Source organism: Kockovaella imperatae (assembly GCF_002102565.1).
Source record: "Kockovaella imperatae strain NRRL Y-17943 chromosome Unknown BD324scaffold_1, whole genome shotgun sequence".
NCBI lineage: Eukaryota > Fungi > Basidiomycota > Tremellomycetes > Tremellales > Cuniculitremaceae > Kockovaella > Kockovaella imperatae.
Genome location: NW_019028941.1, coordinates 1,281,778 through 1,298,937, shown reverse-complemented (window position 1 = coordinate 1,298,937; position 17,160 = coordinate 1,281,778). Strand labels below are relative to the sequence as shown.

General features: G+C 51.2%; 9 protein-coding genes across 9 annotated transcripts; 6 read left to right on the top strand and 3 right to left on the bottom strand.

The window, feature by feature from the left end:
• The first annotated feature begins 381 nt into the window (after window positions 1-381).
• On the top strand, window positions 382-2,638 carry BD324DRAFT_612870 (hypothetical protein). Its single transcript, XM_022014452.1, has 9 exons — window positions 382-655; window positions 1,035-1,060; window positions 1,115-1,232; window positions 1,285-1,379; window positions 1,434-1,538; window positions 1,583-1,636; window positions 1,684-1,735; window positions 1,783-1,853; window positions 1,902-2,638. Exons 1-9 carry the CDS (start codon window positions 619-621, stop codon window positions 2,457-2,459), a joined length of 1,116 nt encoding a protein of 371 aa, XP_021874688.1. The 5' UTR covers window positions 382-618; the 3' UTR covers window positions 2,460-2,638.
• BD324DRAFT_612868 (Gcd10p family-domain-containing protein) lies at window positions 2,639-4,834 on the bottom strand. The gene is made up of 6 exons (XM_022014451.1): window positions 4,407-4,834; window positions 4,023-4,351; window positions 3,771-3,972; window positions 3,363-3,712; window positions 3,190-3,322; window positions 2,639-3,132 (listed from the first exon to the last, which is right to left on the bottom strand). Exons 1-6 carry the CDS (start codon window positions 4,742-4,744, stop codon window positions 2,895-2,897), a joined length of 1,590 nt encoding a protein of 529 aa, XP_021874687.1. The 5' UTR covers window positions 4,745-4,834; the 3' UTR covers window positions 2,639-2,894.
• Window positions 4,835-4,905: 71 nt separating this feature from the next.
• On the top strand, window positions 4,906-6,923 carry BD324DRAFT_612863 (putative transcription regulatory protein). The gene is made up of 9 exons (XM_022014450.1): window positions 4,906-4,965; window positions 5,030-5,093; window positions 5,193-5,390; window positions 5,452-5,522; window positions 5,572-5,694; window positions 5,743-5,943; window positions 5,994-6,212; window positions 6,263-6,501; window positions 6,552-6,923. Exons 1-9 carry the CDS (start codon window positions 4,963-4,965, stop codon window positions 6,880-6,882), a joined length of 1,449 nt encoding a protein of 482 aa, XP_021874686.1. The 5' UTR covers window positions 4,906-4,962; the 3' UTR covers window positions 6,883-6,923.
• A 303-nt stretch (window positions 6,924-7,226) lies between these two features.
• On the top strand, window positions 7,227-8,293 carry BD324DRAFT_647906 (hypothetical protein; the record flags this gene model as incomplete). The annotated part of the gene is made up of 3 exons (XM_022017739.1): window positions 7,227-7,805; window positions 7,871-8,145; window positions 8,209-8,293. 3 exons carry the CDS (start codon window positions 7,227-7,229, stop codon window positions 8,291-8,293), a joined length of 939 nt encoding a protein of 312 aa, XP_021874685.1.
• A 246-nt stretch (window positions 8,294-8,539) lies between these two features.
• Window positions 8,540-9,249, bottom strand: BD324DRAFT_647905 (hypothetical protein; the record flags this gene model as incomplete). Its single annotated transcript, XM_022017738.1, has 6 exons — window positions 8,540-8,581; window positions 8,633-8,674; window positions 8,742-8,848; window positions 8,986-9,025; window positions 9,094-9,102; window positions 9,151-9,249. The coding sequence occupies 6 exons, from the start codon at window positions 9,247-9,249 to the stop codon at window positions 8,540-8,542; spliced, it is 339 nt and encodes a 112-aa protein (XP_021874684.1).
• Window positions 9,250-9,404: 155 nt separating this feature from the next.
• BD324DRAFT_612855 (electron carrier) lies at window positions 9,405-10,578 on the top strand. Its single transcript, XM_022014449.1, has 7 exons — window positions 9,405-9,534; window positions 9,693-9,725; window positions 9,927-10,070; window positions 10,125-10,145; window positions 10,214-10,234; window positions 10,284-10,367; window positions 10,426-10,578. The coding sequence occupies exons 1-7, from the start codon at window positions 9,511-9,513 to the stop codon at window positions 10,432-10,434; spliced, it is 336 nt and encodes a 111-aa protein (XP_021874683.1). The 5' UTR covers window positions 9,405-9,510; the 3' UTR covers window positions 10,435-10,578.
• A 197-nt stretch (window positions 10,579-10,775) lies between these two features.
• BD324DRAFT_647903 (hypothetical protein) lies at window positions 10,776-11,832 on the top strand (the record flags this gene model as incomplete). Its single annotated transcript, XM_022017737.1, has 3 exons — window positions 10,776-10,821; window positions 10,891-11,547; window positions 11,615-11,832. 3 exons carry the CDS (start codon window positions 10,776-10,778, stop codon window positions 11,830-11,832), a joined length of 921 nt encoding a protein of 306 aa, XP_021874682.1.
• Window positions 11,833-12,030: 198 nt separating this feature from the next.
• On the bottom strand, window positions 12,031-14,893 carry BD324DRAFT_640710 (putative Methylcrotonoyl-coenzyme A carboxylase 1; the record flags this gene model as incomplete). Its single annotated transcript, XM_022017364.1, has 14 exons — window positions 12,031-12,681; window positions 12,725-12,895; window positions 12,945-13,062; window positions 13,111-13,205; window positions 13,264-13,318; window positions 13,364-13,384; window positions 13,432-13,497; window positions 13,545-13,638; window positions 13,695-14,008; window positions 14,056-14,077; window positions 14,126-14,318; window positions 14,364-14,411; window positions 14,450-14,552; window positions 14,613-14,893. The coding sequence occupies 14 exons, from the start codon at window positions 14,891-14,893 to the stop codon at window positions 12,031-12,033; spliced, it is 2,232 nt and encodes a 743-aa protein (XP_021874681.1).
• Window positions 14,894-15,454: 561 nt separating this feature from the next.
• On the top strand, window positions 15,455-17,008 carry BD324DRAFT_574817 (polynucleotide kinase 3 phosphatase-domain-containing protein; the record flags this gene model as incomplete). Its single annotated transcript, XM_022013089.1, has 6 exons — window positions 15,455-15,892; window positions 15,936-16,187; window positions 16,237-16,315; window positions 16,381-16,593; window positions 16,639-16,716; window positions 16,767-17,008. 6 exons carry the CDS (start codon window positions 15,455-15,457, stop codon window positions 17,006-17,008), a joined length of 1,302 nt encoding a protein of 433 aa, XP_021874680.1.
• Between the last annotated feature and the right edge of the window lie 152 nt (window positions 17,009-17,160).

Here is a 17,160-nt window from a genome sequence, read left to right as displayed (position 1 = left end):
CTAGCTACAGCCTCCATCTGCGGCGTACACGCAAGGTACCTGTGGTTTACATTGTGCGAATTGTAAACCGAGGAGCTCCTTACCCGCCAAGGGAGCCATTACGAGGGCTGGTTCAGCTCAGACTTTCTGAGCTACTGTTCGTCGACCAGCTTCGAATAATGACCCAAGCTATGACGCGCCAGAGCCACCACGCCACATCCACATTCTGATCGGACCCCCATGCTGCAGTACCTCATCTGTCTTTCTCCAGAGAGAGGCGTCAAGGTGTAGCTGGAGGTCATGATACATGTTCAGTGATTGGCATTTTCACTCATGCATTCCGCCCATGATCCCTTCCAGTCGACTACATACCTCGCACTCACAGCATTTATAATTAATAATTAATAATCTCTCGGCCGTCGACGTCCCACCCAAAAGAGAAAAAAAAGAATCGCCGCCACAGCCACACAGCAGCTGCTGCAGCCACCTAACCTGCAAAGACATATCCGGCCATGGGACGATCATCATCATCATCATCGTTCATAGCTGTCAAGCTATTGAATGCTCCACCGATATACCCGAGAACACACTCTGAACCTATCACCAGGACACTAGTTGTCCCTTGACTCAAGACTCATCATGCCGAGCTTATGGGGCTCTGATGCTCCTCAAAATGGTGCGTAAACAATTCTTCTGGGATCGTCGTCGATGAATCTATTCTGGGCGAGGAAGGAGCAATGGTTTGGTAATGGCGAGCTCGTCGAAGCTATGGGGTCCTTGTCACTCATGGAGATTCCTTCGAGTTGCGCTGACGCAGTGTCTTTTTCCCTCTCAATACTGTCCTTTGTCGTCGTCAATACAACGGATCGACGCTGCATTCAACATCCATGAATCTTTCGCCATACACTGGTCACCGTCTGATTTTCGGTGTCCCGCTGAACTTGGTCGACTCATCACCTGGATAAATCTCAATCACACTATGTTCGAACTGTTGTCTCGCCCTATGCAAACCTCTAATGCACCGTCTGCTGCTCAAAATGTGGTCAACGAGACAGGTGCACCACCACGGTACCAAGCGGTTGTGAGTCCACTCAGCATCTTGTCTGTCTTCAGGCGACTGATGCTCTCCCCATAGATGTCCAAGCTATACCCTCACTCGATGCGTCCGGTCCTCATGGTCACAGCTGGCTTAGGTACTGCATGGGCCGTGATCTCTGGAGTCTCTGCCATTCGGGACATGGGAGGCAATGGAGGTATGTACATAAATTGACCTGGGCGAATTACAAGGATTGACACTATCGCCAGAGACTGGCAAGATGAAAGCCTTCGACTTGATCCTTGGGATCATGTACTTTGTTGTGACGGGTTTAGAACTCTTCGGCTTCTTCGTTGGATTCACCGTGAGGCTGAATGTCCTCTGTACCTGCGTTGAAACCCATACTGACGTAACGCAGGCTAAGATTAGGTTGGCAAAGATATTGGCCGTCCTGGCACCGGTAGCCGCAGCGATAGCCGTGGGAACTCAAATCGTTTCCATAGCATCGCACTATATCAACAAAGTGAGCAAATATACCGGAGCGAAGGGGCTAAAACCAATTTCCAGAGCGGTCTCATCAGTCAATGCGTCAACAGTACTGTTGGCGATATCGTGACGGATGTGCGTCAAATGCAGATACGCCCTCGTGTACTGACGTCTTTCATCAGGGGTTTGGCGATCAAGTCGGCGGCCCCATAGATCAGGCCCAAGCCGAACAGAGTGGGTGACAGACCATACCTCTTGAGATTTCACTGAATGTGCTCCAGTTTGTGGAGATACATGGTCTCACAGTACATGGGCTGTATTCGGGTGGCTCGTATTCGTCGTCCTAGTCTCCGTGAGTTTTGAAGATGCTCCGGTTGATTGTAGCACTGATTTCCTTTAGGCCGCATTTGCAGCTATCGCCATCACCTATTACCGTCAACTCGCGAACCCCAGTTCAATGAGACCACAGAACAGTCAACCGCAAGAGTTTGCCATGCAGCCACCGCCACCAGGAAGGACCTACAGTGGTCAAGGACAGCAACAGCCCTGGATGGTACCGCCTTATCCTGGTCCTCCACCTGAGGGAACACCGTTCGAAAAGTCAGACTATCAGCCTTCAGCCTCATGGGCAAATGGTGATCAGAACTATATGTATGCCCCTCCGAGTGGGTCTCCACCGGGAGGCAGCCAAAGTCGCGACATGGAGGGACGCGATAGCTCAGAAGGACTGGTACATGATGCTCAGGAGGAAGCATGGCAGAGAGCACAGACTACGGGCGTCACGGCTCATCTGACGGGACATGCGTCTAACTCAAAGGGTCGAGATGATGAAGAGGGATATACTGTGACGAATCGGGCAGAGGACGACGCTTGGGAAAATGCCAGGACTCAGGGTGTGACTGCTCACTTCACCGGTCACGCTTCTGGGGCACGGCGCGAGAACGATAGGGAAGTGTAAAAGACGGTGTTAAGGCACCGATGCAAACGATCTGGGATGTAGTTAACAGCCGTTGGCTGCTCGCGAGAGGCGTCAATCAGCGGTTGAAAAGGCTCATGGTAGTGATCATGACTTTCGCTTGCTAGGATGTATGGATAGCTACGTCATCTTCTCCGTACCCAACGGGCGGAACGTGACGATACTCATGACGATACTCTGAGCGTTGAGATACAGAGTGTCCCTCCACGAAATGCTAATCTACTCCCTCAAGACCTTGAAAGGGCGATTTTTTCAGTGAGCCTTGACATATACAGCGTGCGAATCATACTTGTGATACATACACCGCGACTTTAGCTCTTAGTCGCAAATACACGAATGGCGTGAAAGAGGAAACCTCCGGTAGCTGAAGTCGTCATGAGAGGGTGCGTTCGTCCGGGAAGGACCTAGAGGGTGTCATCAGTCCAGGCACAGATCCATGAAATGTCTCTGCCTGATCTGACTGACCTGATATGTTCTGGTCCAGGATTCCGTCAAAGTTCCCGCGAGGTAGTTGGGGTTCTTCTTCGCGTATGCCAAGACATCGACCAGGATCTGTTGATACGGAGAGTATATGACAATATTGCTGGATCCAGAGAGATAAGGAGTCAGACGAGCCAATATGGAAATGGGTGACATTTCAGTAGCCAAGATGAGACTGGGGAGCACAACATTATTAGCTGCTTGAGGTATCATCTCCTCATGTCGTACTCACCCGTCCCATTGGCCTAGATGAAGCTCATTTCGAGTGGCGTTCAGTTCAGCAACTTGCTGGTTGTGTCGCCGTAATCTTGCATGTGTCTTATGAGCAGCAACAGTGGGCAAAGTATCCTCATCAGGGGGCGGTGCTGTGGTCTTGTCAATGTCAGCGACTACGCTTTCACTAACCCTTTTCGTAATCCTCCTCCGCTTCGAGCCAATTTAACCACTTTACACATTCCAATTCTCTCTCACTCCAATTCATAACACTTAGCACTCCCCATGCCGGCGGAGAGTCCGCATCGGTAAATGTCAATATTCTCCCGGTGCATCCCATTCGCTCCATGATGGCTGCAGTGACCAGACCACCCGTATCGTCCACTACAAGGTATCTTCCGTCGGGTCGGATGTTGCCATAGGTCAACAGTTGTGACAAGGTGTCATCACGCATGTGTAGAATAGAGGCAGGAGAGCGGATGAGGTAATGGAGGCAAATGTTCGACGCTGTCGGTGCGATGGGATGGATGGTCTGAGAGAACCTGAAAATGTTCAGTTGGAAATCACTTTACGCCGGTCACAACACAGTCGATCACCCACTTTTTCTCTTTTCTCTTTCGCCATTTCTCTTTACTGAAATCCGTCTTCAGGTCGAACTTGTCATGCCGTTCAATTTGTCTCCGCATCATTTCCTCGGCAGACACTCCTTGAGCTCTCAATTCCGCGATCTCTTCGTGAGAGAGAAATGATCCCCTTGCAGTTTCAGAATCATCAATGAACTCATTTGTCTCTTGAATGTCGTCTGTAGACAACTATAAGCGGAACAATTGGGCGGATATCCATCTCGCTTACCGATCACTGCATCTACCAATGCACGACTCTTGAAAGGCCGTATTTCATTATTCCACGCTGGATTGCTTCTAAACCCTCCGGATTCACCTTCATTGCCCTTCGCTCTCCTCTGCTTCTTTTTGCTCTTCTTCTGTCCAAATCCAGCGATAGAAGCTTCTTCATCCACTTTCTTGGTACTCGATTCGCCTACATCTGCTTGAGCGTCGGCAGGGCCGGATGCCTCAACAGGCGTGCGATTGGCAGCTTGAATGATCTCATATGTGATGTCGTAGAATTGACCCAGTAGCTGGTATGCTGGAAAACCTCCATATTTGCCCAGAGGAATGATTCTATGGCATCTAGATTAGTCACTGGGCCACTGAAAACGGCAGGGTATCTACGTACCCCTCCTTCGACGCCACGACAGCTTTGATGCTGTCTGAAGGAAGGCGCAAGAGCACATTGTCACCTTCCTTGATCTGAGTGACTCGACGTCTGGCTAGGACATCCAGTGGCTCAAGTGGAGCTGCCTCCTGCTGTGCAACCGCGTTGACCGCTTTCCGTTTAGCAGGAACCGTCACACCATTAGACTTGGATGATTCGCCAAGTTGGTGATCCTCATCTGCTGGTTGGGCAGCGGGTTTGACGGTGTCCGTCCCGTCGCGTGGGACTGGATGGGCGTCTATCGTCTCTGGCTTGTCCGTCGTGACACTCCCTGATTTGGTTTTGTCGTCTATTTCCATTGCTATCTCTCTTTGGTCCTACGTGATGTTTCGTTTGTGCTTCAATTCAGGCATCTCGCTCGGTTCATCTCCGGAAATCTGAAACTTGGGAACATAAAATCCTTGGGAAAATAGTCGTCTGAAAATATTCAAGCTGGAGGAGTATGTATGGTACGGCTAATGGATGATCGATCCCTTTGATTGCTTCCTACGAACCGCAAGCAACCAGGTGCACGAAGATGGTGAGTGAAGGAAGAACACCTTCAGTAGGAATGTGACTCCAGTTGATCTTTGGTATTTGTGCAGGCTGCCAATATCTCTCTGCAACCCGCAACGACCTCTCGGGACATCACCAAAATGGAACGTATAGGTCAGTCTGCGTTGAAGCAGCCCGGCGCGGGGCGCGTTGTTGTCCCAGCCCTTGGCTCTCCGCGAGGGCATCATCCACGTACTGATACTGTCACTCCAGGTGCCCACTCTCACATTCACGGTCTCGGCCTCGACGACAACCTCGAACCTCGTGCTTCGTCTCAGGGGATGATAGGTCAAGGCAAAGCGAGACGAGCAGCTGGAGTGATCATTAAAATGGTCCAGGAGGGCAGGATAGCTGGCAGATCCATCTTAATGGCTGGTCCGCCGAGTACGGGAAAGACAGCCATTGCAATGGGTGAGCCGGTCCCGCGTTGACGAGCTCGGTAGGGCTGACATTGGTGGGGGCGGACCTTCAGCTATGACTCAGACTCTGGGCAGCGATGTACCTTTCGTGATGCTCACTGCCTCGGAGGTGTTTTCTCTGGAGGTACGATCAGCACATGGCTATGGAATGCTTCAAGCTGACGGCGATGCAGATTTCTAAAACGGAGAGCTTGACACAGGCTTTCCGTCGGAGTATAGGCGTCAGGATCAAGGAAGAGACAGAATTGATAGAGGGAGAAGTTGTTGAAATACAAGTGGATAGGAGTGTGACAGGCGTGAGCTGAGCTCTCATCTGCCTTCTGCGGCAGCTGACACCTTAGTAGGCTACCAAGACGGGTCGTCTGACATTGAAAACGACCGACATGGAGACCGTATACGATCTCGGGTCCAAAATGATTGACCAGCTTCAGAAGGAGAAAGTTCTCGCCGGAGATGTCGTCAGCATCGATAAAGCCAGTGGGAGGATATCAAAGCTGGGAAGAAGTTTCGGCAGGGCAAAGGATTACGATGCCATGGGTGCGGATGTAAGTTGGACCACTTCCCAAGCCTTTTACCTCACTAACAAGTCTCGAAGACCCGCTTTGTTGCGTGCCCAGATGGAGAATTACAGACACGCAAAGAAGTCGTTCATACCGTCTCATTGCATGAGATTGACGTGATCAATTCGAGAACTCAGGGTTTCCTTGCATTGTTCGCGGGGGATACAGGGGAGATCAAGCAGGAACTGAGGGATCAAATCAACGCCAAAGTCGCCGAATGGAGAGAAGAAGGTAAAGCGGAGATAGTTCCAGGAGTGAGTCCTAGGCAATTCCGTTGCACAGCGCTAGACCCTGACGTTTGCAGGTTCTATTCATCGACGAGGTCCACATGCTCGATATTGAATGTTTCTCTTTCCTCAATCGGGCTCTCGAAGGCGAGCTAGCCCCATTGGTGGTCATGGCCTCCAATCGAGGTATCACACGTATAAGAGGAACAAAGTACAAATCGCCCCATGGTATTCCTGCGGATCTACTGGATCGAATGTTGATCATTTCGACCAAGCCGTACTCTGAGGACGAGACGAGAGAAATCGTCAAGATCAGGCAAGTCAATCACAGCATCATTGATGACCGTTTGCTGAGCTTTCGTACAGAGCCGACGAGGAAGATGTCAAGCTGTCAAGTGAATCGCTCGACCTGCTTGCTCATATGGGCCTCCAAACATCCCTTCGATACGCCCTCAACCTTATTGCGCCATCTCAATTGCTCGCTCAACGTCGGAAGTCGCTCAGTGTAGAGGTCGAAGATATCAGACAGGCTTACAAGTACTTTTGCGACGTTGAGAGGAGTACGGCTTACGCCAAAGAAATGAGTGGAATGATGTTTGGAGAGGAAGAAGTCGGACAGGAGGGTCCAGCCGGAGGAGCGTCGACGGCGGGAATGAACGGGAATGCCAACGGGTCTGCCATGGACACTTCGGCGTAGCATCTGCATGTATGATAAGGTGTCTCAGCGTACGATCGGGGACGCAGACGTAGGTCTAGTCGCCCCGTCATGTATGTTGCGGCCGGCTATAGTCTCGAGCAGGGCCTTGACACGGGACAATAGACGCCGCGTCCCGGTAATCATGCTTAAATTGTTGCAGATATTTTGTTGCAGTCCATTCCTTGTCATCTTCCACCGACACCTAAGCTGCTCGAGACTTCACGACCAGTGGACTCCCATCCAATCCCTTCAAAGCCTCCTCTTGATGTACTCATTTCCCTCAATTTAACGGTCGTTGTCACTCCCAGCGACTCGCACAGAACCGGATTGAACCCGACTACGCTATGACCGACCTCGAAGCGGCTGTCCTAAATGGCTCATTGTTCAACCCGGATCGAACGACATCGCCCGCAAGATCTATCTCCCCGTCACTCACTGATACGGACGATGAACTAGGATCTGATCTGTCCGATACTAGGGATCATTCCCGTTCTCACTTCGAGAGCTCCAGCTTGGCAGTCTCTGACTCTCATGATCCTCAGACCGGACCAAAAGGTGTCATATCAGATCGACACGCTCATGACCGGAACGCAAAGTACGAGAAGAACAGAGCGATTCAAAATGTCAGAGATTTACAGGAGAAGATCAAGATGGTCGCTTTGACGGCCGATGAAGAGGATGTTTCGAGGCAGGACGAGGAGGCCAGATTGATCCAAGCTGAGAAGAGGGAAGGAATGGAAAAGGAGGATGAAGAGTATGACGAGAAATTCAAGGAGCAATGGAAGGCGCTAAGGAGGGATCAGCTGAAGATGGATAGGAACGGCAGTGGGGTCGCGAAAAGAGGGTTGAGGGAGATTGGACAAGAGGGATTCATACATGCTGTCGAGCGACCGGGCTGGGTCATAATACTGATTTACGAGCCGGTGAGTGGGGAAGATATGTGACGCGAACCTTCCATCGACTGCTCCTTATTGAATCGGTGTCGTAGGGTATACCACGCTGTAGCGCTCTCCTCGCATCGATGCTTCAACTTTCTCTCGCTGAACCACCTTTGCCTGTAACGCTCTTCCGAGCTCGCGCCACATCCCTCTCATTCGCGCTCTTACCGCCGTCATCTGGCGGTGAGAATGGATCAGAAGATCGTCGAGCCGATTTTGAAGTTCTGCCGTCCTTACTGGCGTACAAAGATGGAGAGCTAGAAAAGACTTGGATAAGAGTAGACTGGGATCTTAAAGAGGATGGCGTGGCGGGTTTGCTACGACGGTGAGTCTAGCGTAGCTCAGCTGCGAACGGCGTGAAAAAGTACGCATTCCTGACACTCAGTAGCGAGGGAATTCTGCCGCGTCTCGACTCTAGGAGGCATTCGCATATGCTGAGTGATGAGGATGATGAGGAGGAGGACGACGATTGAGGTGGCAGTTAAAGGTCGCTCTGAAGGATCCAGAGATGCGACTGGAAGATATTGATGGTAGTGAACCTTGCCGAGATCTATGTTGCTTGATGCTGTATCATGACACGACATGATGAGATGATAGTACGCGGGCCCAGCAAACGCTCTGTCGCCGATAGATCTCTGCGTCCCAAGTGACTGATGTTGGTCCGCGACCCGGCAGGCCTTCAAATCGTATACATGTTTCCACCACATATCCCTTTAGTCCTACTCCATCCTGATACCTGCATCCCGAGCCGTCTGTGACCACTGAAGTAGAGTCAGCATCGCATACCTCTGGGTTTTACACTATAGACTCACGTAGCGTGATGGTATAGGCTTGACAGGAGCTACAGGACGTTCCTGTGGTGCAGATGTCAGAAACACTTTGCCTTGATCCTGAATGGGCCAAAGGACATGACCACCTCACCTCATGTGCTGCGGACCATTTCCATACAGCTGCGCCGATTCCAGTTATCACGACCGCTGTCATAGCGGTATTGGTCCTCCAATTGCTAGGTCTTGACCACCATCCACCTGTGGGAGTGAGAGTGAGCGCGCTTGACGTACATGGCCATCTCAATAGCTGGAAGAGGCATCCGCCGGCACGAGAGCCAGACGTAGGATCTTCCATACAGCCAGCAACGAGCCTTCACCTAGCCAGTCAGACTTACCTGCGGGTGACCAGACGATCTTTGGGTAAGGATATCTCGCCTGAAAGGGGGGAAAGGGGCAAAACGTCAGTTGAAGGGTATGTGGAACGGCGACAAGTCTGAACTCACGCCACCACCCTGGAGAATGTCAGCGAGTCATGGTATACTATGGGTGATGTCACTCACCATGATGTACCGACTTGGTCTATACGACGTCGCAGAGAACGAGACTTCCCCTAAGAGCTGGCCAGAGGTGAGCGGATTGGCAGCCAAGGCTGATGACATGACGTGGCAATAATCTAACCCGCTAAATAAGTGGGTGACATCGAAATTGATTGTCATTGGCTGCTGCTGTGGCTGTGGCTGCGTCGGGGAAAAACGGGGGGATGAGAAGAAAAAAACTTTGATATTGGCAGGGGGTCATCATCGAAATGTGTTCAATTAAGTGGCTCAGTTCCATTTCTCTCTCTTGTTGCATATATTCAATACCCCATTTGTATAACACACCTTCAACACTCACCTCTCTCTCTCTATACCACATTCATAATGGCCGGAGACAAGTTCGAGAAGGTGAGTGCGTGCTGAACTTCACACACATCGAAAGATCCGCACCGCGCAAGGCTTTTGTTTGCGTGGAACGTGCTGCCGATCCAACGATGCTTTTCGTTGAGGCGACCGCTGGATCGATTCACGTTTTCGGCGGAGCATTCAGCTGATATGTCTCACAGGGTGACGCCACCAAGGGAGCCTCCATCTTCAAGGTAAGTCCACCTCTAGAGGGCCATCTTGGCTCTGCATGGTCGAATTCTTGAGCTGACGTCTGCCATCTCATTCCTCAATGTCCTGCAATAAATGATCCGATCGCCTCTGCATTCAACGCTATCGGCTCCATCTCATCCTCTTGGCTTTGAAACCTTTCACGCAATCTCTCTCTCTGTCTCCTTGCCTTGCCCTCCACACAGACCCGATGCGCTCAATGCCACACCCTCGGAAAGGGAGAGCCTAACAAGGTCGGACCCAACCTGCACGGACTTTTCGGACGAAAGACTGGACAAGTCGATGGTTTCTCTTACACCGCTGCCAACGTTAACAAGGGGATTGAATGGGTAAGTAGTGGGTCAACCCGTTGAGGGATAACTTTACTGACTGTGGGGTTTTAGGGTAACGAGACTCTCTTCGAGGTATGCTCGATTACCTTCTCGAAATGTCACCTTGATCCTCTGTGCTGACGTGTTTGATCCACACATAGTACCTCGAAAACCCAAAGAAGGTGAGTCTCACATGGTGACTTTCACGATCGTTCAGCTGACACCTCTCAGTACATCCCTGGAACCAAGATGGCGTTTGCTGGTCTCAAGAAGGCTAAGGACAGGAACGACCTGATCGCTCACCTCGAGGAGGCTGTGAGTCGATGCACTTGGCAGTGGGAACCTATACTGATCCAAACGTTACCTTGTACAGACAAAATAGACAGTTTCGAGCTGGAAGAGTCACTCATTCCGTGTTGATTTGAAAGTTCTTGAGACACAATACACACGGTCCTACCATACAGCATGCATCCCCTCTCCACGTATGTGCATCCTTGTTCCACTGGCTGTAGGGCCTACACCTCTACTGGAACCGCTGCTTGCGCTTTAAGCCCTCTTCTAATGCTGCAACCCGTATAGAGCTTACCACCACATGAGATAATCGGTGCCACAAATTGAGAGGGGGATCGATTAAAAATCGATATATTTCATGAAGCCTCCAAAATGTTGAAAGTAGTCACTCATCCACCCGTCTCATCAGTTTGCGATAGTTCATTCACGGATATGTCGCGATTAGGAGCCTCGCTGACGAACCTGAGGGCTGCCTTACGTGAGTCAAAACATCTTTGAAATCGGCCTGTGAGCTGAACATCTGCCGGTTCTCCTTTTTCCCTCTCAGCTCCCTTATCCCAAGCTGGGCCATCGTCCCGTCCATTCTCTTCCACCCCTACCATTCTCGCTCCTGGAAGCAGGAAGCAAGGTCGCAGATCCTATCGCAAGGGTCCAGCCGCTGAGAAGCCTATCGTGCTTCGCAAACGAATTTTCCATGAGGAGAAGAACAGAACCTCGAAGAACAAAGATATCAGAGACTGGTATCCGGATCATGTTCTGGGCCATGTCTTTTCTCAACCATTCGGTGGACCTAAGAAATACCATGGTAAAGAGCCTCCTCTCTCCGGATCATTGTGGGACGGTTGTCGTCTAGCCAAGACTTTGATTCATCCTAGACAAGTCTGGAGTTGGCCGGTACCTAAATATGAGCTGGGTGAAACGCCTCAACAATTGATCCCTGGTTTATCGGCACAGGACAAAGATATCTTATTTGGAGCCGTCCCATATACGTCGACGGCTATCCAGTACGATCCTGGTTTGCCTCAAGAAATTCGAGACGCAAAAGCGACGAAAGTCGCGGAAGATCAGGAGAAACAGGAGGAAATGGTCTACAGGATATTGGATCTTCGAAATGCCAGTCGAAGTCAGATTCAAGCATTCAATCGGAGGCGTATTATTGAGGAATTTGGACAAGGATACAACTCGGGAGACTCCATCTGTCAAAGTGAGTCGAGGAAAAAACTCCCCAGATGCGTGCGACTTGTATTGATCCAATTCGCCGTCTTTCCCAGGTGCACTCTTGACGATGGAGATTCGAAGTTTGAACGAACACTGCTTGGTTCAAATTCATGATGTTCAAAACCGGGAACGCCTGAAGCGACTGGTCTACGAACGTGCGAAACATCTCAAGTACCTCAAGCGCAAGTACCCTGCAAAGTACGATCAGGCATTGTTGGATTTGGGTTTAGATCCCCGGACCGTGGAGGGGGAATTGATCCTGAGGACCTGAGAGCAGAGATGCCAATTCGTGAGTATTTCTGGTTTTAGCGATCATGCCCCTCTTCTCTTCTTGTGATGCTTTACCAAACCTGATTTAATGAGCCTGACCGCGCAAGCGGCTAGATGTAAACCTTTCATACAATCCTGATCCTTTTCTTGCTTTCGTGCCCTGTCCCTTCGCTCAATGGGAACGCTGATACATTCTGGTCTACTTTTCAGCCTCTGGTTCCAAAGATACCAGAATGCCCCCTTCCTCCACACTCGACCCCTTGTTAATCTTGACATCGCCAATCACTCCATCTCTACCCGCCCTCACGTTGATTTCCATCTTCATACTTTCCAAAACACAGCATACCTGACCCGCAGTGACCTTGTCACCCTTCTTAACCCGGACCTCGATGACTGTCGCTGGCATCGGACTCGTCAAGTTGTCAGCCGAGACAGTGGTTGAAGCGCCTTCTTCCTGTGTCGCTTGAGGGAGCGTGAGGATATAGTGATCGGTGGTGGTGAAGATATGCAGCTTGTTACCCGTGTGAATGATCGTGCTGTGGTATCTAGTGTTGGGGAATTGGGTGATCATCTCTGTAGGGCCAAGAAGAGTGCAAGTTGCACTGGAGCTGTAGTCGCCGGAAGAAATGCCGAATCGGCCTTGTGACTCGGGGATCAGGTCGACAGTACCCTCGTCAAATGTGAACGACTTGACGGAAGTGTCGCCAAATCGTCTGAAGGCCAGGGTCGACCAGGGCCCGGCGCCTGTTGATCCAAGATCATGTCGAGCCTGAGCAGCGAGGAACAAGGCACCCTGTGCAAGCACAGTGGGAGGAATGGGCCGTTTCTCAAACAGCTCGTCGTGGTGCGTCTGGACATCAGCGTCGGCTGCTGTCCGAACGGATCTAGCTCACCGGCACAAAGTTAGTCTCCACAGCTCCCTTGACGAACTCTGGGTGTCCTGCAACAGCTTTGAGGAACTCGATATTCGTGCTAGGTCCGACGATCTGATACTCTCCAAGGGCTCGTCGCAACATCGACAGTGCCTCTGCGCGATCTTTACCGTGAACAATGAGCTTGGCGATCTGCAAGAGATGTCAGCACCTGCCTGTGTGCACATCTGTTGGAACTGACCATGGGATCGTAGAATGAAGACACCTCGTCGCCTTCTGCGAAACCAGTTTCCAAACGATGAGGAGCGTTGATCGGCGGACGAGTATGGATGAGCCGACCGGCGTCGGGAAGGAAGTTGCTGGAAGACATGATCAGGCACAATGTAGTGATCATCGAGTAGACTCACGCCTCGGGCCGCTCGGCGTATATACGCGCTTCAAAAGCGTGACCGATACATGGGATCTGCTCTTGGGTCATGGGCAGAGGGTTTCCAGAAGCAATCTTCACGAAGGGATCAGCATGAAGCATTGCCCCGTACGGCGGCTGTTCCAAGACTTACGGAGAACTGCCACTCCACAAGATCGACGCCGGTGACCATTTCAGTCACAGGGTGCCTATCCATCAATTAATGTTTCACGAGGCCCTGAGACGATACTCACTCAACCTGTAATCTCGTGTTCCTGGTCGTTGTCAGCGCCAGTCTCCTCGCCTAGACAGATTCACTCACATCTCCATGAAAAAGTACTCTCCAGTCTCTGCATCCATGATGAATTCCACTGTCCCCGCGCCAACACTGCCGCCAAGTCAGATCTCGTCCCGGGAGACTATGCGCTGTCTCACTAGTTGACAGCCTTGGCAGCTGCCACTGCTTTCTCTGCGAAATCTTTCTTGAGCTCAGGACTCAACCCAGGAGCAGGCGCCTCCTCGATAATTTCTGCGAGTGCTCCTCAGCATATTTTCATCATTCTGAGCGCGAAAGTGCCGACACACTCTGATGTCTCCTCTGAACTGAGCAATCTCTCTCCCACAGAGCCACACAATCGCCTTGTGTGTCTGCAAAAACTTGCAGCTCCACATGTCTCGGTCTTTCCAACCACCGTTCGAGTAAGACTTCATCGTTTCCGAATGATTTGGCGGCTTCTCTTTTGGCCGACAAGATCTCTTCCTCCAGATCTTTGGCATCTCGAACCACTCGCATTCCCTTTCCTCCTCCTCCGTGTGTGGGTTTGATCAGAAGAGGATAACCAACACGATCAGCTTCGGATTTGAGGGTCTCCATATCTTGTGCCGCGCCGTGGTATCCTCTGTGAGGGGTTTAGCTGTGACGGACACTGGGGGCCCATTAGCTCACGGGACACATGGCACGCCGGCAGCTATTGCGCGTTCAGTGGAAAGTCATTCTCGTGTCAACTACCACTCACCCAACATGATCTCCTTGCTCTCCCTCTTTGAGCCCATGGCTCGGATAGCCTCGGCAGGCGGGCCGATGAAGACCAAGCCGGACTCCTGAACCCTCGAAGCGAAGACTGTGGACTCGGAAAGGAATCCATATCCTGGATGAATGGCCTCTGCACCACTCTGACGAGCTACTTCGAGGATTTTGTCCATCACAAGCTAGACAAGGTTGATGAGCATCTCTTCGCATTGACTCGAACCCACGTATGACTCTGAAGATGGTGCTGGTCCAATACAGTATGCTTCATCCGCCTACATTGGTCAGTCCCAAGCCGGGAACGACAACGTACCATGGAGACGTGAATACAATCCTTATCGGCCTCACTATAGACAGCAACAGTCTGGATCCCAAGTTTCCTGGCTGTTCTGATGATTCGGCATGCGATCTCTCCTCTGGACACAGAGCGGATTAAGCTTAGCATCCAGACCGGCCCAAGTCGTCAAGTGACTCACCGGTTCGCGATCAGGATTTTCTGAAACAGAGGTTTGCTCGCCGTCTTCGAGATACTGAGAGTAGCCAGAGATGGGATAGACGCCTTCTTTGACGTCGACTTTCTGGCCGTAGCATAGTTTCTAGACAAGGAACGAGTTGTCAATGTACGAGAAGTGGTAGATGATGCCGATGGCTGAACGTTGGTCCCTCGGGAGATCAGGGCAGGCAGTGGAGTCGCGAGAGGGATTGTATGGATAGGCAGTCCCACTCGACGCCGAGAGGAAGCTACGATGGACTTCATGGTGGTCTGTTAGTCGCTGACGTTGTGCGTTGCAGAGGAGCAGTGGTGCTTGAATTTGGTTAGGATAGGCAGAGATTCACCTTTAACACCGGCTATGATGAACCGGCCGGAACTTGAATACTAGATGAGTTCATTGCCTCGACATTGAGCCGTGGAGCGGACATTTGCATGTTGGATTGTCATTGTTCATCTCCTCGCGAGATGGATGTTAGAAGTACAATCCAATCTCATGCATCCTAGAGTCCAGCCCGTACCCACCATGCGTCCAGCTGGTATAGCTATAGCTAGCACACTGGCTGATATGATTTTCCTCACGTGACGCTACTCTCATCGGTCGTGACGCGACCCGCGGCAACCGCCATCAAAATGTTTGAAATGAGGCCTTGAGCCCATTCATATGCTATACAGCCATCGAGCTGTATGCGGCACCATTCTTGAAATGAAAGGTAGGCTGGGACTGTTCGAGGTGCCAAGGGCTCGCTGAACGACGTCTTCAGCGAGTTTGAAGCGTCCATCCTCTACTGATCTTGCCTCGCCGAAAAAGAAAAGTGAGATAGGGATATGCCCTTCAAGTCTAACGGGCACACAGTTCATTCCTTCTTCACGGGTCAGAGTACTCTGCCAGGAAAGATCATTGCCTCCTCTTCTACGGTCGTTCACTTCCTTCATCTTGAACCATTTAGTGATGCCAACGGGCCGGCGTCCAGCTCGTCTGTCCACCAAACGACCGGGTCTTCTCCCAAAGCAGAAAGCAGTAGTACTCGGCGGAAAGTGCCAGTAGTATTGTACGATTTTGACGGCACACTCATCAAAACGAGTAGTGGAAAACGCTTTCCTTCCGGACGTGAAGATTGGGCATGGTGGCATCCTTCTGTGCCTGGCAAACTCAGAGCGGAGCACGAAGCTGGGAAACACCTCGTGGTGATTTCAAATCAGGGCGACAAAAGACCAAATGTCCGAGCGGAATGGAGGGCCAAGCTGCCATTGGTAGCGGCAAAGGTGAGCGAATCCACGTCAAGAAATATTCTGAGTTGTTCTCAAGTTGCCTGCTGGAGTTCCTCTTCGCATTCTGGCTGCGTTAGACAAGGATAAGTATAGGAAACCCCGAACCGGGCTCTACGACATATTGGACCAGGTGTACCGCGATCACGGCCTCGAAATCGATATCGAGCGTTCGTTGTTCGTTGGCGATGCCGCCGGCAGACTGGGAGGAGTGAAAGGTCAATTCAGAGATCACGCAGATACAGATCTCAAATTTGCTCTCAACATTGGCGTCCCGTTCCTAACACCTGAGGTGAGGCGAAACTCTGCGCGCGCTGGGTCATTGATGCATAAATGCACAGGAGTATTTCCTTGGGGACCCGAGACCTGTCTATCCTATGCCACCAAACGGATTCCGACCTGCAAAAGTTGGATCTCTCGGTACTCGTGAGTCCAGTAGGCGGGCAAGAGATCACTACCAAGTGGCTGAATGGTGAATATTTAAGTCCCGCCGGTCGTTCCGTCACACACGCCCATAGCCAGGGATGACTTGGAGATCGTCCTTTTCGTAGGTTCCCCCGCATCGGGCAAGACCTCCTTCTTTCGCAAACACTTTTCCCCGCGATACCGGCATATCAACCAGGATACGCTGAAGTCAAGGGACAAGTGTTTGCTGGAAGCAGAGAGATCTTTAACAAAGGGCGAGTCAATCGTTGTGGGTGAGTCAGTCAATCTCGAATCCCGTCTATGCGCGACCTGACCAGCAGACAATACGAACCGAAATCGAGCGACTAGATCACATTGGGTCAATCTAGCTGTCAAGCATAGCGTGCCGATCAGGTGTGCCGACTGAGGCACTATGTAACGACATCACTGATCGATTCATCTAGAGTCTTCCACTTTGTCTGTCCCGTTGACCTTGCAAGACATAATAATGTCTATCGAGCCTGCTACGGTCCGTCGGACGAACCTGTCCGTCAATTTCTGCCCGATACGGCTTTCACAAGCTATGCGGCTGATTCGGAAGCGCCAGTAGTAGATGAAGGCTTCGACGAGGTCAGAGTCGTTAACTTCATCTTTAGTGGGACGCCAGAGCAGAGATCGAAATGGGACCTGTGGTTGTTAGACAAGTAAAAGCTAGAGGCGACAGACAGCCTTATCATTGTTGTGAAGAGTATACATTGGACATATAAGGCCTTAGTGACGATGGACTTTCGGCGCGATCTCGGATAAATAGTAATCTCGGTCCGACGAGCCGCAACCTCCACCCCGACACAAGACCATCT

Excerpts from the sequence above, each read along its gene's own strand:
- BD324DRAFT_612870 (XM_022014452.1), top strand. The coding sequence starts at position 619 with ATGCCGAGCTTATGGGGCTCTGATGCTCCTCAAAATG. Across the intron at positions 1,061-1,114 it reads CACCACGGTACCAAGCGGTT|ATGTCCAAGCTATACCCTCA; the intron begins GTGAGTCCACTC and ends CTCTCCCCATAG. Across the intron at positions 1,854-1,901 it reads TATTCGTCGTCCTAGTCTCC|GCCGCATTTGCAGCTATCGC; the intron begins GTGAGTTTTGAA and ends GATTTCCTTTAG.
- BD324DRAFT_612868 (XM_022014451.1), bottom strand. The coding sequence starts at position 4,744 with ATGGAAATAGACGACAAAACCAAATCAGGGAGTGTCACGACGGACAAG. Across the intron at positions 3,973-4,022 it reads ATTGGTAGATGCAGTGATCG|ACGACATTCAAGAGACAAAT; the intron begins GTAAGCGAGATG and ends AGTTGTCTACAG. Across the intron at positions 3,323-3,362 it reads GGAGGAGGATTACGAAAAGG|CACCGCCCCCTGATGAGGAT; the intron begins GTTAGTGAAAGC and ends ACAAGACCACAG.
- BD324DRAFT_612863 (XM_022014450.1), top strand. Across the intron at positions 6,213-6,262 it reads AAGCGGAGATAGTTCCAGGA|GTTCTATTCATCGACGAGGT; the intron begins GTGAGTCCTAGG and ends TGACGTTTGCAG. Across the intron at positions 6,502-6,551 it reads AGAGAAATCGTCAAGATCAG|AGCCGACGAGGAAGATGTCA; the intron begins GCAAGTCAATCA and ends GCTTTCGTACAG.
- BD324DRAFT_612855 (XM_022014449.1), top strand. The coding sequence starts at position 9,511 with ATGGCCGGAGACAAGTTCGAGAAG. Across the intron at positions 9,726-9,926 it reads AGGGAGCCTCCATCTTCAAG|ACCCGATGCGCTCAATGCCA; the intron begins GTAAGTCCACCT and ends CCCTCCACACAG. Across the intron at positions 10,071-10,124 it reads TTAACAAGGGGATTGAATGG|GGTAACGAGACTCTCTTCGA; the intron begins GTAAGTAGTGGG and ends GTGGGGTTTTAG.